Source organism: Ahaetulla prasina, chromosome 1 (assembly GCF_028640845.1).
Source record: "Ahaetulla prasina isolate Xishuangbanna chromosome 1, ASM2864084v1, whole genome shotgun sequence".
NCBI lineage: Eukaryota > Metazoa > Chordata > Lepidosauria > Squamata > Colubridae > Ahaetulla > Ahaetulla prasina.
The window spans coordinates 163,578,841-163,604,909 of NC_080539.1; the positions used below are offsets into that span (position 1 = coordinate 163,578,841).

At 39.7% G+C, this 26,069-nt stretch overlaps 2 protein-coding genes across 5 annotated transcripts in view; both read left to right on the plus strand.

Moving 5' to 3' along the window:
* KLHL29 (kelch like family member 29) overlaps positions 1 to 26,069 on the plus strand; it is a 490,936-nt gene that overhangs the window by 92,616 nt on the left and 372,251 nt on the right. For 3 of the 4 annotated variants that reach the window (XM_058179678.1, XM_058179658.1, XM_058179633.1), the window contains one exon: positions 2,906 to 3,088. The exons of the other annotated variant lie outside the window; for it this stretch is intronic. The gene's annotated coding sequence lies outside the window, so the exon portion shown is untranslated. The remainder of the gene's footprint in view (positions 1 to 2,905; positions 3,089 to 26,069) is intronic. 4 annotated transcript variants of the gene reach the window in all.
* Positions 5,500 to 18,298, plus strand: LOC131196638 (zinc finger protein 740-like). The gene is given in 2 exon segments (XM_058179691.1): positions 5,500 to 12,395; positions 16,492 to 18,298. A coding segment is annotated over 1 exon segment (561 nt). The 5' UTR covers positions 5,500 to 7,444; the 3' UTR covers positions 8,006 to 12,395; positions 16,492 to 18,298.

A 26,069-nucleotide genomic window follows, 5' to 3' on the forward strand; every position in this document is an offset into this window, starting at 1 on the left:
TGGTCATGTTACTGGGTGGCCATGGCTAGTGGTCATGTTATTTTTTATTTTATTTATTTATTTATTTATCAAATTTTTATACCGCCCTTCTCCCGAAGGACTCAGGGCGGTGTACAGCCTAAATAAAACACAATATATATACAATTAAAATCAAAATTTAAAATAAAACATATTACAAAAAGGCCAATGTTTAAAAATATAAATTTTAAATTTTAAAAAATTTAAAACCCCACAACAATAAAACCCAATTAAAATGTTAAAAAACCATTATGCTAGTCCAGCTTGAATAAATAAGTATGTTTTTAGCTCACGGCGAAAGGTCTGAAGATCAGGCACTTGGCGTAGGCCAGGGGGAAGTTCATTCCAGAGCGTCGCTGCTCCCACAGAGAAGGCCCTACTCCTGGGGGCCGCCAGCCGACATTGTTTGGCGGACGACACCCTGAGGAGACCTTCTCTGTGAGAGCGTACCGGTCGGTGGGAGGCATAAGGTAACAGCAGGCGGTCATGCAAGTAACCATGTTACTTGGTGGGCGTGGCTAGGTGATCATGTGATTGAGTGGGCATGACCAATTAAGCAGTCCATTAAACAATACTCTGCTTCCCAAAATTTTGGATTGTTTAAATTGGGATGTTGTCCATGCTTGTTTAAATACTCATCTTCTTAGGCACGGTTGGAGAGGAAAAAAGCTAGGGTGGAAGAGACATCCAGTTTAGGTCTTAAATTTAATTGAAATGCTATATTTTCCTGATTTGTTTTACAGTGTGTGTTTGTATGCAGTAGTTATCTATTAATTATAACAAGTGGTAATTACCACCAGCTCTCTGATACTATTCTCCAGAACTAACAGACTGACCCTGTGGTTGATTTTTTTTTTTTATTGTTGGTGTCAGGGTTCCAAGTAACACCCCCAACGAAATCAAACTCAGAGGTTTGCAATTCCTCAGAGCTAACTTTTATTAGAGATGTCATATTGGCACATCTGGGATAACCCGAATCTGAGAGCTTCTGGGTTTCCTTACCCAAAAGAAAGTTCAAGATCTTGCCCACTTCTCCCACATGTCCACCACATGTCCAATCAGTTCCTTCATGTACAGAAGATAACTTCCACTTTCTTCTCTGCACATGGCCTTGAACTTCTCTGCAAAGTTTTGTTGTGGCTAATTCTACTTCACTCATACAATTCCCCCTCCCAACTTCCCACGGTAGGATTGTGGCAGGCCTAGATCCTGAAGGCACCAAGGTAATATGGTTTCCACGCCTGACAGTTGGTTTGTCTTTTTTAAAAACAATATATAGCATCTTTCATCTTGGCTGTAATTAGATGTTCTGTTCTTAATGTACATCAGACATAGTATTTAAAATCAATAAAATTAATATTTTTAAATTAAAATAATGTTTTCTGGCTTTATTTTCCATCTAAACAAGTTTTTTTATAATAAATTACAAATATATGGATATAGGTAATAAAATTGACATGCTGTAATTGTTTTGGGTCAAGATGTAAAGGAATTCTATCAGAAACACACACACACACACACACACACACACACACACACACACATACATGTGTTTTGTCAAGCTGATGAGCTGAGCGATAACTAGAAGAGGTTTCCTCAATCTGATTTGAATAGTTTGGACTACAGCCTCTATTAGCTGATTGGAGGTGAAACTTGCTGGGGCTAAAGGGAATTATAACATGTCAGGCACTAAATCTGGGAAGTTTGGAGAAAGGAAAGATTTCTATCATCTATTTAATCTGCGATACTTTTGATCAGCCTTAGTATTCTTCATTGTGTACATTTTAATTTGCAGAATTTTAATGTCCAAGGTGATTAGGAAATTCTCAGCACTAAAGTCCGTACATTGGAGGGGGAGTGTTATGTAAACTTTGGAAAAACTGGTCTGAAGTAAAACTCTGAGAAGTGGGTTTGCTACTTTTTAAATTCTAGTTATTGAAAGCTCTGGTTTCTAAACCATTTTATTCATTTGTTGACCAATTTAGCATTACTATTTAATGTATATTAAATAGTATAATGTATAGTATAATGCATGTATATTATTTAATTGAAGTTGGGGGTCCAAGTGGAACAATCTGGTGACATGCAAATGGAAGTAAAGCATAGCACAGTTTTTCTATAGAGACAGTTGATCCCACAATAATTAGTAATTGCTGAGAGTGGAAAACATGGCATGGGTTTCAGGTTCAATATAAATATACAGAGATAGCTTGCTGAAAATAACTTTGTAAGTCTCCAAGGTATATCAGGTTTTCATACATTATCTAGAAAGATGGCTGGACGGTTTTGGACCACTTGCTCTCTGTTAGTCCAGACATCAGGCTCCAGTGACAAGCCAGTTGGTCAATTTCTATTGCAGCCAATATACAACACTTGATTGATCAGGGAAACCCCAGCAGATCTGCATTTGCGGGAAAGCATTTTGTAGAAGAAAAAAATCTTGTGTAGCAGCATAATTTTTACTTGCTATTTTTATATCTGTCTTGGCTTAAGAGTTTCATAATTTTAGAGCAATGAATTCTTGATACTGTATGTTAATATCCAAATTGAGTTGGACATTCTCTACTTAGGGCGCATTTGGTTTATTAATGAATACTGTGTCACTTTTTAATATATATTACTTTAAAAATGAGAACATGGGGATGGGGAAGGCAGACTCATATAAGAAAATAATTACAAGGGTACTATAGTTTGCCAGGTTTTTTTTTTTTTACTAGTGCTCACTAGTAGCTAATAAGCCTAATAACAAATCAAGCACAGTATAGGAAGTTTAGCTTATTCTAATACTTCTGTTTATCTGAAACCACTATTGTAGTATTTCATAACTACATTGGCTACTGCAATCTCTCCCTGCCTCTCTCTCCCCTCCCTCCCTCTCTCTTTACAGATAAGCAGCGGTGAAATCTGGCCGGATCTATCCGGCTTGCACGAACCAGTAGCGCTGGCGGCGGGAGGTTCTGTCCACCTGCCGGGACGTCATTACGTCCCATTTTTGACCCTCTGCATATGCACAGAAGGCTCTGCGTATGCGCAGAAGAGGCGCGCTCCCATTCCCGAATTGGTAACGAAGGTAAGTAAATTTCACCACTGCAGATAAGGAACATCCAGATGTTCAGAATAACTCAAAGAGTATATCATTGAAAAGCTTTCGGGCATTAGCAAAATATTTAAAAGATAGATAAGAAAGGTGGCAATTAACTGGATAGTGAAATCAAGAAATCATGATTTGGAGTTTATTTTATATATGATGATCATAACCATTACAATTATTGTATGAGCCTATCATATCCAGTCTGAAATGAAAATGCTATTCACAGACCAAGGAAGGCTAAGGGTATGTGAGTTAAAAATCAAACCTCCAAAACTGTGCCAAAAAGTTAGCTTTTTTTCCTAATTCTCCTGTCCTGAGAAGGATGCTACAGTGCAGTCCTAATCCAGATTACATACCAGTGTGATTCCCTTAGACTAATTTAAATGAACAGATCAGTTCCATGTTGATAAATAATATAGCTTCTGGTTTGACTAGCATAATCTCAAAATAAAAATTGGAGATAACTTTAATGAAGTTTGTTAGGTTTTTCCTAGGGCTGTAATATTTTCAGGTTGTCTGTGTTGTGGTCCGCCAGCAGTCTGCGGAGCTGGCAGCGGAGTTGGACAGTGAGGAGGCTGGGGAAGAACATGGGCCAGTCCTGGAGTCTGGGGAAGGCCCAGATGAGGGCTCTGCGTCGGAGGCAGAGATGGGGCCAGGTCCATCTCGGAGTGATGCGTGGACTCCGGAGCCTCCAGAATTGGACAGCAGAGAGACAGAGGAACAGGAGGAGCCTGTTCCTAGTGCATGCATGCACAAAAGTGCCAGAAAAACAGTTAAAACAAAAGGGAAGACTTGGGAGTAAGGCCTGGAGATGATTGGCCCCTCCCATATGGCTTAAAAGAGGAGCAAAGGCACGTGGGCACTTTGCAGGAAAGCAATGTTGTTAATTTTGTTCCCAGTCGGCATCTTTGATTCTGGAATCCGTGTGGCTTTGCCAAGTAGGTCTTTGGCAGAGTGTCAAGGGAGATAAAGGTTGGTGATTATTCCGAAGGACTTCTCCCGAGGACTTTTTGCAGCTTATTGGGACTCAGCTGTGAATGAACGTAATTCACAGCTGTTACAATAAAAGTGGTTTTTGGGACTATTCGTGTGTTTTAATGACTCAGGAAGCCTAGGTCACAACACTCTGCTAGAAATTTGGGCATGCCACTGATTGATTCTCTCAGTTTTGGAAGTGCAAAGACACAAATTCCTTAATTATCAAGTATAGTAAGAGTAGATTAGCTTCTCTCCTCCTCATTGGAATTCTAGCCATGTAAACGTTGGTTGATTTATTTAGGCTCAGTTGAGTATATTAAAAGTGTAGTCCTTATGGAACACTTCAAGAAGATTTGTTGACTTTGTAGAGACTTGCTCTGGTGAAGGACTTCGACAGGCTGTGAGAAAACCAATACATTTGTCTGCATGCCGATTTAGAGGCTTGGAGGAGACAAACCTTGTTTGATTGTGCAAAATGAATGTGAGTATGCCTGTCGCTATACCAATGCACATCTCCCTATTTGAAATCAACATTATGAAGATAAAGGAGAACCAAATTATATAATCTTACGATTTACTCTACTCTACAAACAACTGTTGGGATGATAGATTGGTATTCTGTTACCGAAACTGAACTGACAGGATCAGATTCCAGAATCTCACAGTAATTTATCAAAGGAGGAGTTCACTGCTGGGGACTACAAGGGTTCAGGTTTTATGTTACATTTAAATGTATGTATTTATATATTAAGTATATGAAGCATATTTTTTAAAAATAATTACTTTATCACTATATAGGACAGTGATGGTGAATCCTTTAGGCACCAAGTGCCTAAACTGCGTGCACATGCCCAAACTGAAAGGTGTGTGCTTGCACATGAACGCACGGATGCACGGACATTCGCGCATGTGCAGCAGAGACCTGAAAGCAAGCTGGCCAGCGGGAGGCGGGGCATCCCAACACTGGCAGTGTGGCAAGAGGCAAGATCTTTTTCTTTCATGAGCTTCTCTTTCATCCTTTGCAGGGAAACAGAAGCTCACGAAAGAAACGCCACGGAGATCTGACCTGGGGTGACCGTGCGCGTGCCAGCAGAGAGGGCTCTGCATGCCACCTCTGGCACACGTGCCATAGGTTTGCCATCACGGATATAGGAGAATGGGCAATTTAGTGCCTTCTGTATATTTTGTATTTCAGTAATCATCCTCAAAAATAATAGACAATGGCAAAGGACTTTGGGAAGTTTGAGTTTTCTGTTATATAGTGGAGAGTATCCTTCTTTCTTGTAAATTAGAGGTGGGATTAAAATGCATTTAGGGTTACCGCTAATATGTGAGCACAAGCACTTGGGTTGTTACTGATCTCTGTGAATGAAGTTATTTTTTTACAGACACATAACAGCTGCATCCCTCTGTTAGTAGAACAAATGATCGCTTCTTAGTACGTTAGTTTCTGACTCTCTGGCACAGTTTGGTTCAAGAGGTAAGGAAAAAGTCTATACTTAAGATCTAGTAAGACTTTGGATAGAAATTTCCAACTCACTGCTCTTGAACAGCAATCTATCCCCATTTTGGGGGGGGGAAGTATATTTCAAAGTCTCCCATTTTCCATTTGAGGTCATTGAAAGGAAAGATATAAATGTTTGTCTCTTAACCTCTTTACCTGTAAACAGAACATGGGTGGGGAATCATTTCAGCCCAAAGAAAATATTTCAGTGTAGAAGTCTTTTGGAACTGCGTTACAACTTTGGACAGAGCAATGGCAAGGTAACTTAATACACATGGCTAAAAAATATGATGCCTGTCTTTGAGAAATAGTAGCACCTGGGATATATATCACTCAGAGAGCATAGCACAAACCTATAAAACTATTTTAAAGAAAATCACTTTTTTGTTTTTGTAAATGCAATTATTAAAAACAATGCTTAAAAACAATACACTCACACATACACACACACAAAATGCCTGGATAGTGTAGTGGTTAGAATGCTGGTCTTTGGTACAGGGAATGCGTATAGGTACAAGCCTGGATTTGAATACATTGCCTGCATCAAAGAACATATATAGACTCTGTGTGTTTTTAAGCTATCTAGGGATCCTTGGCCAAAGACTCCCTAATATTTTAGCTTCCTACTTGGATATGAGAGTGACATGAACTAAGAGAGTCACGCTGACTCTCACAGTGTCTGGATTAACAAGGTCCACACCAGATGTTCAGGAACCAAGACAATCTGATAATAGGTGGACTACTGGAACAAACCATACATGGACAAGACTAGAGAACCTTGAATTGATGGAATGCTACTACAATAGTAGACATAATGAGAGAGGATATATGAAACATCTGAAGGAACTATGAATGGACAGAAAACCTATATCTGCACTAACCAAGAAACAGCTATTACCGAGTGCTTCAACATAGTCAATAAGAAGCTAATCTCACCGCTTTGAGATAGAGCAACTATACATTGCATCCCAGACAGGAAGAACAACTGAATGTGCAGCCAACAACTGAAGTGGAACATCACTGCATCCCCGTTACAGAGCACAGTAGCTGATATGAGACATAAAATCATGGATAAAATGGCTATAGTCAACCTTTGAGACCAATTATCAAGGCTCAGTGGAGAAGTTTTACTGCAGGTTCTAGTCCCACCAGGCCCAAGGTTGACTCAGCCTTCCATCCTTTATAAGGTAGGTAAAATGAGGACCCATATTGTTGGGGGCAATAAGTTGACTTTGTATATAAATATACAAATAGAATGAAGACTATTGCTAACATAGTGTAAGCCGCCCTGAGTCTTCGGAGAAGGGCGGTGTCAGGCCTGGAAACCATACTAGACTTTAGGTTTCCAGACGCTGCCACATTTTTCCCCTGAGGGGAAGAAGGGGGGCTGCAGTGGGAATAGCAGCAGCGGCAGCAGCCGTGGTGGTGTTTCGCTTTCGTGTCTCCCCGGGAGAGGGGAGAGCCGGCACGCCGGGAGTTTGAACTCAGGTGGAAACTGGAGGTGGACATACAGCAATATTGTGGCTTCTTTACAAGGAAGACCTCAGCACCCTTTCTCCCAGCAAGGGCCATCCTGAAGGGGGATTTAGGGTTGGGGTGACTCATCTGCAAGAGCAGCACAGTCTGTAATTTTCCTCAGCTTTTAACAAGGCTGGGAAAACTTGCTGCACGCCATTCTGGACTCTCCGACTCCAGAAAGATGTCAACAAAGTGGAAGGTATTGGACGGGACCGGTGCAGAAACGATTTACTGAAAAATCTTTGTAGTCATAAAATTCTTTCCTGAGCAAGAGAGAGAGAGAAAGCGTAAGGACTTGGCATAATCTCCCTGTTGAGGACTGTCAGACTAACGCGATGGTTCAGGCGAGCCTCCTGGCCTGCGAGGGACTCTCCGGTGTTTGCCTGGTGCCAACAGTTGCCAGCAAGAAGATGATGCCGAAGCAAAGCTCTAAGCAGGTGGAGAACGGGGAGAGAGGGGGTGCACCGGACATGCTGAGTCATCGCAAGGAGAGTGAGAAATCACGTAGTCGGAAGGAAGAAGAAACAGCAGAAGGGTCTCCTCCTAAAAAATCCCTTAAAAAGGTAATGGTGATAGAGCAGAATGGATCCTTCTAGGTCCGGATTCCCAAGAATTTTATTTGTGAGAACTGTTTTGGAGCGTTCCGGAGCAGTTACCACCTCAAGAGACATATCCTTATTCATACTGGAGAGAAACCTTTTGAGTGTGATGTCTGTGACATGCGCTTCATCCAGAAGTACCATCTGGAGCGCCACAAACGTGTCCACAGTGGAGAGAAGCCATATCAGTGTGAACGCTGCCTGCAGAGCTTCTCCAGGACAGACCGGTTGCTGAGACACAAATGAATGTGCCAGGGCTGCCCCAGCAAAGCATCTGACTCCCAGCTACTGCTTTAGGGTTGGGCCATAGAAGAGGCTTTTAAGAAGCTGCTGGGAAGTCCACCAGGGGCTCTGGGAGTGGGCTTGTTCACCTGCTTGTGTTTTGTGCCCGAGTTTGCTTCCTGAGCCTATTCCTGTGGAAGGGGCAGAGCTGAGTGGGCACAGACTTCAACTATGGTCTTGACACTGTAAATACATGGAGGACGAAGCAGGGCTGGCTCCCAGCCATTGGGAAGCTCACTGCAGTTGTGGATAAACATTGCCGGGGTGCGCTTTCTGTTTCTGTTTTAGTTCGTTTTCTTTTCTTTTTCTTTTCTTTTCTTTTTTTTGAAATTATCACCATTTGCCTCAGGAAAGGCTTTGAAAGCATTGCGGGGGGGCCTTCCGCGAGCCATTCCAACCAGATCCGGTGCTCTCCATTAACAGATGATCTGCCAGCTGGCCTGATATTTGGACTTGCAAAAAAAAAAAAAAGTGGAAGGACAACAGGCAAATATTTTATGAGAAACAGTGATCACCGCCAGTCAAGCAGTGAACTTTTTTTTGCGGAGCTGATCCTGGCAGGATACTGTGGCCTGGGATCACAGGAGTCTGTCTCATTTACGCTAGGCCGTAAGGCCTACAGGACTTTCCCTCCCCCACCACCCTTGATAATCCAAGGTGAAACCCACTATGAAATCAAGAAAATCCTTGACTCTAGACTATACAGAGGTCAATTACAATATTTAGTCCACTGGAAGGGGTATCCATTATCTGAATCTACTTGGGTCAAAAGTTGGAAAGTAAATGCAGACAATTTGATTAAACAATTTCACGACACTTTCCCTGACAAACCTAAAAAACCTCTTGGAGAGGGGAGGGGGGATAGAAGGGAAGTGTAGACCATTGACACTCTTCTTTATCAACTCTTTGTTTTCTTTCCTAGCTTCTTTTCCAAGGGGGGACGCCTGTCAGGCCTGGAAACCATACTAGACTTTAGGTTTCCAGACGCTGCCACATTTTTCCCCTGAGGGGAAGAAGGGGGGCTGAGGGGTATGGTAACATTCTTCAAGCGGTCAAGGTCGGATGGTGTTCCCATCTGCAGGAAGAGTGGCGAGAAGATATTCGAATGAACTGGGAGAACGTGGGACCATGTGACCATCAAAGGGGTCAGGGGGGTGGGACTCTTGGGGTTTGTATAACTGGGAAAAGAATCCGGAAGTTCAGTTTTGGAATTTCACTCATCGTGTGCCAGTTTCCTCATGCTAGTAAAGAACTCTGAAAAACAATGGCTTCTGAGTTTTTTTTATGCAGAAGAGGTTTTTCTGGAACCTTGACATGCGGAATATAAATGTAAATTTTAAAAAAAAGTACTAGTATATATGTACTAGAAAATGGTACTAGAACCCTCCCAACAATCTCTATCATTATCACTTAAAACAATATGTTGATATTCATCTACAGTTGCTGTAATCCTAGAGGTGCTTGGCTATGTGAAGAATAGCAATACATATGCCACCCCCACCCCTGGAAAATAAGGCAGAGATCAAAGTAAATTACAGAGAGGTTAGTCAGCCATTGGAAGTACAAAAGATCGTGAAGATTAAGGATAAGTCTCAGTTTCTGGAAAAATTACAAGGGGCTAAATCCATCTGAAGCCCTAGAGACTATTAAACAAAGGTTCACAGCACTGACTGTGCAGCTAAGGAGTTACACTAGAAAAGCAGAAGAAATACACATTTCCAAAGGGTCATCCAAGGTGTATTCCTAAGTGCTGTAAAACAACACCGATTATAGCAGAACCATCAACACCGAAACTAAACTGTACTGGAAGAATACATAGAAGAGAAACCAATCACCATCATAGTAGCAGACAACTAGCAGTGGGTGAAGAATATGAAAAGCTGGATGGCACATGGCCTGGACATGATCCACACCTACTGGTTAAAAAAATTAAAAGTGTGTGAATGCCTAGCAACACAAATGAACCAACTGGTAGCAGCAGGCTTTCACCCAAACTGGCTAACATAAGGAAGGGAAATACTGATGCCTACAAGGAAACAGCACCTTCCAACCACTGGCCAATAACCTGTCTCCCCACCACATGCAGAACTCTTGTCAAGAATCATAGGATTTCAGGACTGTACAGACCAATACATGAGCAGAGCTCAGAAAGGCATTTGGAACAACATTAAGGGCTTAAAACGTAGATATAGCACTCGCCCAAGACTTAAAATTTAGATAGACCAATCTGAGCACAGCCTGGATTCACTACAGGAAAGCCTATTATTTAATGCTTGTTAAGTCTATACATGTGACTGGTGCTAGACAATGTCAACAGGACATTAAGGACCTTCCACAAAAACTGTGGGACACTGAAGACAATACTGAAAATCCAATTAATCCCAGCATTATCCCACTGCTTTTTGCATAGGCTCAAACTCCCTTAGCCAGATAAATACAAGAATGGAATGTGGATACAAGTTCAAGAGTGAAACTACCACCAGCCACCTCCTCCACACAGATAATAACAAGCTACATGCTAAGAATGAACAAGAGATCAACTCGCTGTTCCATCTGACATGGATTTACTGTGAGGACATTGGGATATCATTCAGAATGGAGAAGTGTGGCTGAAAGAGAGGGAAGGTAATTAAGACCAATGGGGTGGAATCCCGAGTGAGCCACATAACTGACATGTAGACGGGTTACCAGCACCCCGGTATACCACAGCCACATGGGAACCACAACGAGGAAGCAAAAAAGACAGCAACAATCATGCACCACCAAAAGGTAAGATAGGTCCTTGAAGAATCAGCTCAATGGGAAGATCAGGATCCAGATCATCAGCATGTATGCCCTGGCTCTCATCAGATATCCTGCTCATATAGTAAGTTGGCAAAAGGAGGACATGGAGGCTGACAAGGCGAAGACAAGGAAACTCCTCATAATGTCAAACCCCAAGTCAAACACCCAGAGACCAGTCCAAAAGACAGTGGACAGGATCTGATGAGTATCAAAGCCAATGTCATGGATGAAACTCAGAGTATCCAGGAGTACATCAGTAAGGTGGCATCCAAAGATAAGCAATTGAGGCAATAGTAGACGGGGATAGAAGATCAAGTAGAGAAAGTGCCATAGCTATACAAGACTCTGCATGGGATATATCATTGACGTACAGTTGGGATGACTGACATTGGAAAATCATAACCAATAATATCATCTGGGAGAACTGGAAACTTATGAATACAAATGAATAAAGAGTATGTCATTTTTTGAATTATATGTTTAGGAAACATGGACAGTCATTTCAGTTTTTAATGTAATGAAAGTGGGCCAGTCCAACTTAATCACCAGGTTTTGCACTTTGCCTTGACTGCAGACTAGGACAAAGGCATAGGCTGGACTAGACTGGTATTTTTATCTGTAAAGAAATCTGGCCAATGAAGGCAAATGAGATGTTAAAATAGGTACAACAGAAAAGGCAGCTTACAAGCAAAGTAGAAATGAACAGAGGTATGGACCTTTGGTATGCATTATTGCAACATCTGCAGTTTGACGCAATTAATTCCAAGGTTACCAAAACACTACAGAAAGTGTTCCTGTCTGTGTAACATTCAGTGATAAGCTAACTATTGAGCATTGGGTTACTTTGTTTTGATAAACAAGGTCCATTAAGCACCTTGGCTTTAATATGAGTTTTCTCTTGGTGATTTTAATCACTGGCTTTAAATCTCCTTGATTTAAATAAATGTGCCTTGATAGATGGACAGTTTGGAGAGATTCAGCATAAACATCTCTTTCATAGCACTGGAAGATACCTGATCCCGAGCATTGACATCTTTATTAGTTATGTTGTCAACAGCAACTTAAATCAAAGCACAGGACAGTGGCAGCTGGCATTGCAAATATATACATTTATTTGGTAAGTAGAAATAGATTGATTCACACTCTTGATTATTTGGGCGGCATCTCTTCATGTAGATTTTGGAGAAGGTAGCTACTTACTTGAAATCTTTGTTATTTCTGTTAAATTGTGAATAGGCTACTGTTTGCAATTAAGTTTCATTATAAACAAAACAAGTATATACAGATTTACATTTGATTGCTTGGAAGTTTTCTTTCATTTTTAATTGACAACCTAGCTAGAAGGCAGCATCTAACCAATCTTGGTTAAGCTCAAAGAATTAAGCAGGACTGAACAAGTTTTATTATCTGGATGGGAGACTATTACAAAGTACCAGATTCCAAAAATGACTGGGAAATTGAAAAACATCCCAGAAGAAACTAATGGCAAATTATTTCTGTATCAGTAACCAGGAACTTGCACTGCAATAATGTGATTCTGCTTTTGTCATTTTCAACAAGCTTTCGTAGATGCCCATAGATAAGACTGCAGAGGGAAAAGAGAGTTGCCCTAAAATCAGAGGTACTTTGCAATTTCATTCTGAAAGTTTTATTTCAGTTGCTTTGGAGTGGTTTATAAATGCAAATAAAATCAATACATTAACATTTCGGGGGGAGGAATAGAAACCTCCCCACTACTCATTTGCTGCTCTCTGACATGGGGGAAAAATGTATCCAGAGGTTTGTAAAATGAGCCTTTTGGTGAGCATTTTGTAGGTTAAAGAATTCAAATATTTATGAACATGATACTAAGGAACAAAAGTAACACTGAAACTTGCTAATACTTTTTATAGAAAAATAAGTGCAAGCAAAGTTGATGACTGAGTTTAGCTTTTTTTTTCCCAAAAGAAAAAGATGTCTCAGTAACAGTAGTAGCAGCTTGTGTTTTCTATAGTCTCTCACTGCACATTTCTCCTTTGCACTTCTTCCTACACTGTCTTTACTTCAGAGATTGAGAGATTTGCATTCTAGCAGATCAGACTGCATAGCTTGATGCCTGCTGAGAAAAGCTTGCACACCTGTTAAGCTGTCTGTGCAACTCCAGCAGGGAGCCTTGCTATTCTGAATTCAAACATCTTTACTTTGGGAGAGGCAGATGAAACGAGATTTGATCTAGAGAAACTCTAGAGATGATAATCCTGGTGCTAATTTTACACCTTGAGAAGACTGGTTTATACGCTGCTTGGAACAGAATGGAGGGGTTGGAGCGGATAGATAGATGGCAGTCATAAATTTCACGTCAGAAGAATTGTATTTAAGATCTGGATAAGGAAATTCAGCAGCTTCACTTATTGCAACTTCATATGTAAAGAATAGATGAGAGTGCCATTTCATTGTAGGGTTCTCATTCTCTCTCTCTCTCTCTCATGTGAAGTTCATTAATGCTTATATCTACCTTGGGAAGAAGAAATTAAATCTGCCGAGCTGCTTCCAGATTATTTATATCATGATCTGTGAAGCATATGATTTGAGCATCTTCCTCACTAAATTTTAAAAAAGACAGGGTGGTTGTTTGTGTGTTTTTTTTTTAAAGAAGTTTCTATTTTCCTTGCAGGACACATCAGAAATAGTTTTGTAATGTTAATCCATGCAAACTTTTTCAGAATATTGTCTGGCTTGTGCATTATAATAAAACTGAGTCTGCAATGTTGGTCTAAATTTAAAATACTGTATTGCAGGTCATTAAAAGAGATTTATGGCAGTTCTAAATTATCTCCAATAATTTGCCATGCAGAAAGGCATCTGTAGATAACAGAAAACTTTTTATAACTATTGACAGAATATCTATTAAAAAGCTCTTTGCTGTCCCCATTCATAATATAGGTTTCCCTTACCCCCTACCCTTTTTAAACCTTTATAACTAATATTATAATCCATATAAAAAAAATTTGCTTCTACTTTTACCCTAAGCTCTGAACTGTCTGGAAAATTGCAAGAGACCTTTTTCCTCCCTGTGGGCATTTTTTATTTGACAGATCTGTTCATTTTTGGGATGACTGAAATGCCCACTTAGATTTAGATTGCCAAAAAGAGAACTGTTATGTATTCAGGTCCCCAAATACTTAAACACTTGAAATTGAGAACAAGACTTACGAACTACAAAATATTTTGCTTTCTAAAACTGATAAAAGGGAAGAAATGCTCTGTCTTATCCTAGGAATAAAATGCACATAAACAAAAGCTTTGTGTCTTTGAATACCTTGATAGTAAATACCAATTCTCTAATTGACCACTTTGGGTTATGTTGTTGGAATGCTGTTGGGCTTCTTTTTCTAGCATTTTGAAACATGAAAACAAAATACAATTCAATAACTCTGTATGAAAAAGGAACAAAAATCTTTGGTCTGCAACAAAAATTGTTGTACAACATTAATTTTTACTACCTTCTCCATTGAGTGTTTCAGCTTCAAGGAGGAGATGGAGCATAGCATTCACTTGATTACTACCAAACTGCTGTTATTAGCTGTTCTGCTCGACAGTATAATAGTAGTAATAATTCATTTAGTGAATACAATAAACTACAGATCATAAATGTAGGAACATTAAAAATGTAATAACTAAGGTAGTTGCTCTGACAGAAGTGGAAAAGTTTCACAGTGTAATAAGCTAATCCTCATTTTTATTTTCCATCTGATGTCTACATAGTTGTAATGAGAGTAGAATCTTTTGTTTGTAATTTTTCTAAAGAAACTGTTTTCTTTCTGAGTCTTCCAATTCTTATTCTTGGTTACTTATTTTTTGCAACAAGATAAATGGTCAGCCAGAGATTTATGCTTTAATTTTCTTTTTATAATTTTTAAATTTGATATTCGACATGACACCTGTTATAAATGTACATTTGAACTATAAAGTATTAGTGATGCCAACCTACCATCATTCTCTAGCTCTACCACAGCAATATATATAGGATGTACCGAAACTCAAGCCCCACAGGCCAAGAACGATGCTTAATTAATTAATTAATTAATTAATTTTCCTTCTAGGGAAAATGTAGGCATGTTCAAAGACCATGTGTCAAAAGAGTAAGGAAATGTTTAGAAAGAAATGGCAACCACTTTGAACATTTAATGTAAGCTACATACTAGACTGTTACAGGGGGCTGAGTTTTGGTACACTCTGTACATGTTTGTATGCATATAAATATGTTTATTAAAATTAGAAAATAAATATGTTCACACTTCTAGTCCAAGAAATGGGAAACCTACCAATCTCTGCAGAATATTGGAAAAATTAGTCCCTGCTTGTTTTGTTGGCCTGTTCACCCAACTGGTCAGTAGGGGCTTCTAAGTGCTATCTTGGGCGAATGCTGGTTTTCTGTAAGAGGTAAAAGATACTTTTGAGATTTAGTTGGTATAAATTAGGAACTTAGAGTTTAAGTTGAGTAAAATGGGAGTACAGCATCACCCATTTGAGATCTTATAAAGAGCCTTGTCTCAGGATAGCATACATATATCTTTCATAATTGACCTTATTAGAATATTTGGAATTTTAATTTATTTCATAGGCTATGGCCCATTGTGTCTTTCTCAAAGATGCATAGTCAATTATTTTAACTCTATTTTAACCACTTTATAATCAGCTCTTGGTGGGCTATGTGAGATAAGTATACATTTAAATAAAATCTGCATTTATTTTAAGTTGTTTTCCGAAAGTTTGCATTTTGGGAATGCATTTTATATAATTGCTTTGCACCCGGTATAAGCTATTGTTTTGTACTAGTGGTTCAATAATATATCTTTTTTTTCTATTTATGATTTATTTTTCTTACATTTGGCCTTTTCTAATTTTCCAGTACCATTGGTGCTTTACTGTCCCAGCTCGTTTCTGGATCTTTTTGCTTGTTTTTATATATTTTTTACAGAAGTTGGAATGACACAAGAAATAGAATCTCTGACTATGGCTTTGAGAATTTACTGACTCTGTGCTGAGTTCCATTCCATATTTGAATTTGTGGGGCTATTTATAGCGCAAAAATTGCTTACAAAGACAGGCTCTTGTCACCTGGAATAAATTCCTTTGCGTATTTTCAAGAAATAAAATTATTCTGCCAATTAATTGGTGGAGTTTAAGTACTGTAATTCAGAGACATTCAAGCAGATTAATATTCAAGGATTCAATGTATATGATAAGCTGAACAACAGACCTTTTCAGCAACAGCTCTGCTAGCAGATGTGAAACCCAATGAAGTAAAACATCATGCCTCTTTTTTATATATTATATATTCATTGCCAAGCTATTAAGCATCTAAATTAAAACGTGTAGCAAACTCCAGTGACCCTTTAAAAGGCTAACACACTTTATTCCTGCATATAATAAGTGTCACACTGATTAAGTGTTAATATATTCCTAACTTTGGCACTGTCTACAAACTCAAAAACCTTGCTGTAACCTATAAAGCAAGAATAAACCACTTTTTAAGACTCTCTTGCTCTATTATCTATCTAATGTTAGCAATCTAATATACTGTCTCTCCCGCTGTTTTGAAATTGTCAGTTCATCTAGCATTTCTTTATCTATGGTTACATTCTTCTGTTATCTTAATTGAGGAAACAGCTCTTGTGTGGAATTTATATAATGTTCCAATAAATTCTACATTCTTTTGCATCTCCCTTCTTCAGAATTAGTGTAGTCTTGATCCATGGAATCAAGGAAACTCAAACTGACCAAGGAGCGATTGATACAGTTTTACAGAGGTATTATTGAGTCTATCATCTGCACCTCTATAACTGGTTTAGTTCTGCAACCCAACAAGACAGACTCAGACTTCAGAGGATAATTAGAACTGCAGGAAAAACAATTGCTACCAACCTGCCTTCCATTGAGGATCTGTATACTGAGGAACTGTATACTGTATACTGCACAAGTCAAAAAGAGGACTGTGAAAATATTTGCAGACCCTCACATCCTGGACATAAACTGTTTCAACTCCTACCCTCAAAACGACGCTATAGAGCACTGCACACCAGAACTAGACACAAGAACAGTTTTTCCTGAATGCCATCACTCTGCTGAGCAAATAATTCCCTCAACACTTTCAAACTATTCACTTAGTCCGCATTACTATTACTGTTAGTCTTCTCATCATTCCTATCACTCATCTCCTCCCATTTATGACTGCATGACTGTAACTTAATTGCCTGTATCCTTACAATTTATATTAATATTGATTGTTTCCTAGTATGATTTGATTGTTTATTTGTACCCTATGACTATCATTAAGTGTTGTACCTTATGATTCTTGACAAATGTATCTTGTCTTTTTATGTACACTGAAAGCATATGCACCAAAGACAAATTCCTTATGTGTCCAGTCACACTTGGCCAATAAAAAATTCTATTCTATGTCACCAGAATAGAGTTGGATATGAGTACATACAGTGTCTGTTGAACTTATACAACAAATACATTATAAAAATGGCAAGAGATGACATCTGGATTCAAAACTGGAGCTTGAAACACTAACAAATTGAGATGGATAGATAACATCATTTTGTTAGCTGAAAATAACAAAGTCTTAAAAGAACTATTTCTGAAAGTAAAGATGAAAAATGAATATAATATGGGTTTCAGGTTGACTTATAAGTAGATAAAGTGTGCTAGAGAAGTAAACGGAATTAATCTTAGCAAGGAAGGCAAGATTATGGAGGATAAAGTTAGTTCTATGACAGTAAAGATCAACATTGTTGAAGCAATGTTTTTCCTAGTATAATAAAAGTATGCCAAAGAAAGCAGGGCAGAGAGAGAGGGGAAAAAAGAAAACCAGGCTTTGAATTATTGATTTGCCTATAGTTACTCTATGGAAAGTACCATGGTCTAAAAGTAGGATCAATCCTGTACCAAATATTGACTAACTTCTGCTTTGAGATCATGATAAACAACCAGAAACTGTTATGGTTCGGATATGTGATATGAACAGATAAGGAACTAATAAAACAAAAACTCTGCTTTGTAAGATTGGAGAAGTAGAACAGAAAAACAACAGATAAGGTGAGTAGGTAGAAAGAAAAGGATCACTGGAATGTCTTCAAAAGGGTTTTAGATTATCTCCGGATTCAGATCAAGAGAGTCAGGATATACCTACATGGTTGCCCCACAGATGCAAAGCAGTAGCCTCCACTCCTCCTCCTTTCAAATTAAGGTTTACAATATAATTTCTCAAAAGATTTTCCAGATCATTATTCAATGCACTGTTTGCTTATAAAGAAGAATTAAAGTTTGAAAACATTAATTCTATACTTTCCCTTGTCCCTATTGCATTGAATGCAATAAATCATGCTTGTACAGAACATTAGGTGCAAGTCTAATAGTGAGTAACGTTGCTGGGATGAAATGCCTAACAGACCCTGAGAGAGAAGGCAGTAAGACAGGAACAAGGCTGTTAACTTAAAACATGCTGAAGTCAGATGAAGGGAGAGTTTGCCTTAATTACCATATTTTTCGGAGTATAAGACGCACCGGAGTGTAAGATGCAGCTTAGTTTTTGGGGAGAAAAATAGGCGGGGGGGGGGGGGGGAAATCTGCCTATCAGATGTTCATCTGACTAGCGTTCTAAGTCTGGTCAGCTTCAGCACATTAGTTTGCTGGTTTTTATCCCCTGCTTGGGGATAAAAAACAGCTTCTTATTTATTTATTTATTTATTATTCGAATTTATATACCGCCCTATCTCCCAAAGGACTCAGGGCGGTTCACAGGCATATAAAACATCAATATCAATATACAAATTAAAATAATCCTTAAAAAACTTATTCTAGCACCCGAATTATTAAAAATAGAAATATAAATATCAAATATAAAATATTAAAATCAATTTAAAACCCCTCTAAATTTAAAAATCTAAGCCAGTCCTGCACAGATGAATAAATGTGTCTTAAGCTCGCGACGGAAGGTTCGAAGGTCAGGAAGTTGACGGAGTCCTGGGGGGAGTTCGTTCCAGAGGGTGGGAGCCCCCACAGAGAAGGCCCTTCCCCTGGGCGTCGCCAAACGACACTGCCTAGCTGACGGCACCCTGAGGAGTCCCTCTCTGTGAGAGCGCACGGGTCGGTGAGAGGTATCTGGTCGCAGTAGGCGGTCCCGTAGATAACCCGGCCCTATGCCATGGAGCGCTTTAAAGGTGGTCACCAAAACCTTGAAGCGCACCCGGAAGGCCACAGGTAGCCAGTGCAGCCTGCGCAGGATGGGTGTTATCACGGGAGCCACGAGGGCTCCCTCTATCACCCGCGCAGCCGCATTCTGAACTAACTGCAGCCTCCGGATGCCCTTCAAGGAAGCCCCATGTAGAGGCGTTGCAGTAATCCAGGCGAGGCGTCACAAGGCGTGAGTGACCGTGCAAAGGGCCTCCCGGTCCAGAAAGGCGCAACTGGCGCACCAGGCGAACCTGGTAAACGCTCTCCTGGAGACGGCCGTCAAATGATCTTCTAGAGACAGCCGTTCATCCAGGAGGGCGCCTAAGTTCGCACCCTCTCCATCGGGGCCAATGACTCGCCACCGATGGTCAGCCGCGGATTTAGCTGACTGTGCGGGATGCGGCATCCACAGCCACTCTGTCTTGGAGGATTGAGCTTGAGCCTGTTTCTCCCCATCCAGACCCGTCGGCCTCCAGGCACCGGGACAGCACTTGATAACCGTTGGGGTGGTCGGTGTGGAAAAATACAGCTGGGTGTCATCCGCGTACAGCTGGTACCTCACACGAACCCACTGATGATCTCACCCAGCGGCTTCATGTAGATGTTGAACAGAAGGCGAGAGGATCGATCCTCGGCACCCCACAAGTGAGGGGCCTCGGGCCGACCTCTGCCCCCCTGTCAACACCGACTGCGACCGGTCGGAGAGATAGGAGGAGAACCACCGATAAACGGTGCCTCCCACTCCCAATCCCTCCAACCGGCGCAGCAGGATACCATGGTCGATGGTATCGAAAGCCGCTGAGAGGTCTAATAGGACCAGGGCAGAGGAACAACCCCTATCCCTGGCCCTCCAGAGATCATCCACCAACGCGACCAAAGCCGTCTCCGTGCTGTAACCGGGCCGGAAACCGGACTGGAGCGGGTCTAGATAGACAGTTTCATCCAGGTGTAAGGGAAACTGATATGCCACCATACTCTCAACAACCTTCGCCGCGAAGCGAAGGTTGGAGACCGGACGATAATTATCTCAAACAGCGGGTCAGGAAGGCTTCTTGAGGAGGGGCCTCACCACCGCCTCTTTCAAGGCGGCCGGAAAGACACCCTCCACCAAAGAAGCACTCGTAATCGCCTGGAGCCAGCCTCGGGTCACCTCCTAAAGCACAGCTTCTAAAGCACAACTGATCTTTGGAGAAAGAAGCAATGAGAAAAGCAGGCAAGTTAAGGCTGAAAAAAATCATTACAGCTGAGAGTCGGAGCAGGCAAAGCACTTCACTCGCTAGCACCTGGTTAGGGCTGAAAAAAAGCTTCACAGCTGAGAGTCGGAGGGAGCAGGCAAAGCACAGAAGATTGCTTCACTGAAAAAAAAGCTGCTAAAGCACAGCTGAGAGTCGGAGAGAGCAGACAAAGCATGGAGATTGCTTCACTCGCTAGCACCTCGTTAGGGCTGGAAAAAAGCTTTAAAAAACTTACATTCGGAGTATAAGACGCACCCAAATTTCCCTCCCTTTTAGGAGAGGAAAAAGTGTGCCTTATACTTCAAAAAGTATAGTACGCACGGTACAAGTTTTAAACAGCTTTGGTAGCTTTGCAGATTCAAATACTTTACCCTACATATTAGTAATAAAGATATTTCCAGAAATCTAAGAGGTACCAACTGAACTTGCCAACCTCACAGCGCTTGATTTTTTTAAAAAAAAAAGTTAAAGGAGTGCCTTCAGATTTTACTCCATTAGTCGTTGCCAACTATAGGAGGCAATGCTCATCTCTGTTTCAAGGCCATTGAGCCATTGTCCAAAGACATTTCTGCAGTCATGTGGACAGCATGATGTCACAGAGAGCTGCTCTTTTCCTATCAAAGTGGTATCTATTTATCTACTTGCATTTGCATGCTTTCGAACTGCTAGGTTGGCAGTAGCTGGGGCAAGGACAGAAGCTCACCCCATCACATGGCATTTCAAGTCTTGAAACTGGGCTGTTGGCTTTTCCGGTCGACAAACCCGGAATCTTAACCACTGAGCCGCTGCGCCACCCCAGGGCTCAATAGTTACCATTTTATTCACTCTAAATAATTTGGAACAAAGAACTCAAAGATTAAAATATATTGAGTTCACAATACCCTGTTTTTGTTTTGAGAGGGAGATGTTATATTTGAACTGGAAACTGTCCTGGCCTCAACATACTTCTGAAATGACCAGAACAACATTAGATGTCTTCCAGGGAGCAGTTTCCTTCAAGCTGAAAGCAATGGTTTCAAGCTAAAACAAGACATTTCAGACTCAAAAAGTTTCCAGTTCAAAAGGTTTTTGCACATCCTTAAGGATTACTTATTTTGCAAGATAATAGTAATTCATGTTCTACTAGATTATTGTGCCCATGATATCTGTCTTTTAAAGGGTCCAAAAGAAATTTATTAAACATTAGATACTACAATGGTCATTTTTATCTGGAGAAAAAAAAATCAAATTTTGTTCTACAAACAAGACTACTTCATGTTCTATTGATATGGAAACATTTTTAAAAAATATTTATTTATTGGACTTCTATGTATACCAGTGTTAAGAAGCTGTTGTGGGCAGTTCACCACAACAATAAAAACAAAAATAAATAAATATTTAATAATAATTAAAAAACAACAACAAAAAACAGTGCATCTACCTGTACTTGCTATGAAACCATTCCCAACTTCATCTTATTCTGCCCTTACCCTATCAGTCAGTTAAATATAGAAATTTGTCTTGTGGATTTGGCATGCTACTTGTAACAGATTAAAAAGCATCCCAAAGCATTTTTTTTAGTATTGGGAAACCAGCTGTTTTGAATCAAATGTTACTGAATTTGTTTCATATGCTTTTTTCTCACCATCCAAAGGATCTGTGGATCTCACACACAGAGAGAGAAACAATTATGACTCTCAATAGTTGGAATGTATAATTTGCAAGAAAAGGAACTTGCAAACGTTTGGTGTTGCTTCTCATCATATTGTACTAAGAGATTCCAAGTGCAAGGATAATACTTTGTATGTAAAAAAAAAAAGCAATTTGCATATCTGAAGATTATTACTCCAACCAGTCTGGTACACTCATGCCTCTACAGTCAGCTAAATGTTCGCTTATTCCTTTTGCCTGAAGACGTGTTTTTGAAATATGAGAACTCGGGATAATTCTATAAAATTTAAATTGGCCTCATATTTTGCCTTTATGGAATTTTGATATTTTATAGGCATTGTAAGTGAATCTATATTGAAATTGTCTGTAGAATTGTATAAAGAGACTTCTGAGTAACTCTAGCCAGTAGCTTTTGTAGTACTGGGGTGTCAAACTCACAGCCTACGGGCCAGATGCATCTCATGCTGGTCATGCCCACGCCCGGTGTAGCAAAGGAGGGGGGGAGTCACAATACGTCATGTGATGACACCGTGACAACACGAGTTTGACACCCCTGTTGTAGTGTGTGTGTGTGTATGTATGTATGCGTGTGGATAGATAGATGATAGGTAGATAGATAGATAGATGGATGGATGATGGATAGAGATAGACAGACAGACAGACAGATAGATAGATAGATAGATATCCCATGGTGCCTCACCTTTTTCATATAACTATTGAAAATATGACTTGGTTATTATTTTTATTTTAAAGTAAGCTGTAAATCAGTTTGTGAAAAGTGAACTGTAAATCTATTAAACCAACACACTAACATGCTTATGGTCAATAAATTATGAAAAGTATTTCATAATTCATTTTTAAGCCTCAGAAGAGTTAGTATCATTTCCTCACACAGAGATGTACAAAACAAAGAGGAATTTGTCACTTTCTCTAGTTACACTTGATAACTTTTAACAATTTTCAATTTCCAATCCAACACTTGTTTTGAATTCTCTCTTGAAATGAAACTGAAAACAGTGCAAAAAATAATTAGGTTTCACACAATCTCTTTTAAAATAGTATAAATCCTTTATTTTAGTTTATCTGTAGATACCAGAATTTCAGTGGAATTATTTGGTAAAGTAAGTACTGCAGTGCTACTCTATTGCTTTCAAAGTATTTTGGACTTTGGTTTCCTAAATATAGCCAGTGACAGAAGACCCTGTGAACTGTCATCTGAAATATGTAGTGAGTTCCATGTTGTCAATTTCTGGCTAGTTTTAATCGGGTGGGCTGCTGGAGGCTCGCAGAGGTTTGGGAGAACCTCTAGCTAATATTCTGTGCAGTTTGGAAAAACCCCAAATCCCATTCCTGGCTGGCCCTTCCCACCCTGCCCCTCCCAGGAGTCCCCAGGCGGCCTGTTTTGGATGCAGGTAAGTGCAGGGCACATGCGGAGGCTCAGGAAAGGCAAAGGCTGGAAATGGGCCTGTTTCCGGCCTCCAGAGGGCCTGGGGAGGCCGTTTTCACCCTCCCGGAGGCTCAAGGAAAGCAAAAATGCCTCCTGCCATGGTGCAGGAGGCCGACTAGGCCATACCCACCATGGCAACGCCCACCCAGCAACCAGACAAAGAGCCCCTTGCTAAAATTTTTGAAAGCCACCCCTGGTTTTAATGATACATCTTAATGTTGATTGATTATAGTAACTCTACACCTTCCCAATAATGTGTCTTGCCCGCTCTCACTGCAGCCGGGGCCTTCTTCTTCCGAACGCTGAGGAATGTCCTAGTATGCCTCCCGGCCCCAGCCCTGGCTCCATGCCCAGACAGGAGGAAGCACCTCCCGGCCCCAGCCCTGGCTCCATGCCCAGGCAAACGGAGCAACTAGACCCCTCCCCCTCCCCCACAGCATGTGAGCCTGAGGGAGGTCAATTACCAACAGCTGCCGACTGGAGTGACCCTCGCTTCAGAAGAATTGATAGGCGGCGGCGTCAGAAGGAAGGGAGGGGCAGGCCTGGATAAGTGCTGAGTCATGGAGCCACACCCCATGGCCTATATAAAGGATCTGCTTTCTGGCATTCTCTGAGTCAGGCAAAGTCAAACTTATCTTGCTGAAGTCACTTACTGGTCTCCTGCCTGCTCTGAGGACTTTGCTAGGACTTTGGGCAGAGCTGCAGAGGCAAGCCTGATTCGGATTTCCCTGACCCGGCCGTCAGCGGAGGAGTGGGACACGACAAATAATAGTTTCATATTTTGAATACAGTGCTCTAGTGTTTCAATTTTCCCTTCCCTAATTCTGCTTTTAGGGATGGGACAAGTTGGAGCATGATATCAGTGAACCTTTTTGTGAACTTCTAAGTCATAGTTGAAGAGAGGAATTTGGGACTAGAGAGTCCAAGAGCAACCATGTATTCTCTTCAATATTCTGTTTTAGTTAGAATAGGAAATACATTCTCCAAATCTGATTGATTCACTAGATGTTACCTCTTAAATATAAAAGTTTCCAAATATAATCTTTATTAGATCAACAGAAAGGTCACAAATGAATCAGTTTTCTAGAAGAGTATAAATGTTTTCTTGTGACATTAAGCTAACTCAATATGTATTGTCCAACTGCACAATTGGGAGTTTTTCTCTGGGGAGATATGGTTGCATTTGAAATCATCTATTTTGTATGAAGCAGCATCATTGTGAATGTACTTAGGATAGAGTCCTCAGCAATTCTTGAAATCCTAGGAAGAAATTAGCTGTGAATGTTGAGGATTTATTGAGAGAGACATCTTTATCATGTCAAAGGATTTTTCCTTCTCCTCCAGTAGCCCTTCCTCGAAGTCTTCCAAAATGCATCTTGGATAGTTCTCAGCAAATTCTGAGAATGGATAAGGGTTGGAGGATAAAACAGAAATTTTTTTCATCCATTCTTCTGATAAAAGCAGTTCTACTTGGAGAGGTACTTAATTAGATGCCAAAAATTGCCATTTTTAATATCAAAATATGATATAGGGTAGAAATGCTGGTTTTACCAGCAATATTTTGCCAGCAAAAAATGTAATTTTCAGTTTCTTGATTTTTTCATATATTTTATTTTATATTTCTCAATTCAGTTTCATTTAGCTTATAAATATAGGGATAAAATTTTATTGTACCAATTTATTGGTAGAAATGCTCATGAATCATATTGAATTTCACAGTGGGACGTCTTGTCTATTTATTCAAATCTCAGATGAATCTCTGTGTTGAGAGTCATATGTTGACACTGCGGTATATCACAATTCTATCTATTTCTATTTAATTGTAGCTATGATTTCTATAATATATTACTAGTTTTAAAATGAATATTATCTGTGTATATATAATAATATCTTTCAAAATCAGACTATGTAAATGAAATTAGTATTTATTGAAGATTACATTTACAGGATAGAATTGTCCATGTACTCTCAATTTCTTAGTTATATATCAGCTAGTAGTTACAAAGTTAACAGCTAATACAGTTATTACACTAGGTGAGTTCCTTTTTACCCTTGATGAAAGATATTTTATGCAAATTTAAGGAGTTTTTTAAAAAAAACAAAAATATTTTTGAATGAACAGCAAAAGGATAACTAGAGCATTGATTTTGGAAAATTATAAATGGATGAAGGAGACAGATGGATTTGAAAGAGTGTTTCCAATGGATTGTTTAAAATATTACAAAGAACATTATATGAAGATTTTGAAACTAACTGTAAGAAATCCTACTATGTGAAAGTGTTGTTAATTAAAAAATAAAACAAGATAAGAGAGGACTTTGAAAATTGAATAGGGGGAACCAGAGAGAATTAAAGATTAAAATTATAGAAGAGACCCATTAATATAATGGAGCAATATTATTTGTAGAAAAATTCAACAATATTTGGGAACAATGAACTCACTCAGAAATTACTCTTAAGATTGTCTGGCACTATGATAATGGATTTAAAAGAGGCTACAGAAAAGGAATAGATTTTTCTAGACAAAAGAGAGATTGAGACTTTGAATGTGGATCTAAAAGTGGATTTAAAAATGCCAGAGTACAAGAATGATATGGAAAAAGATGTCACACTGGATTTACAAATGAAAATCAGCAGATGGCTTAATAATTAAAGGGGACACTCATGTAATAAATACAGAAGAATGGTTTAGATATTTTTTCTTAACTTGGATTTAGAAAAGAGACATGAAAAAGTTTCC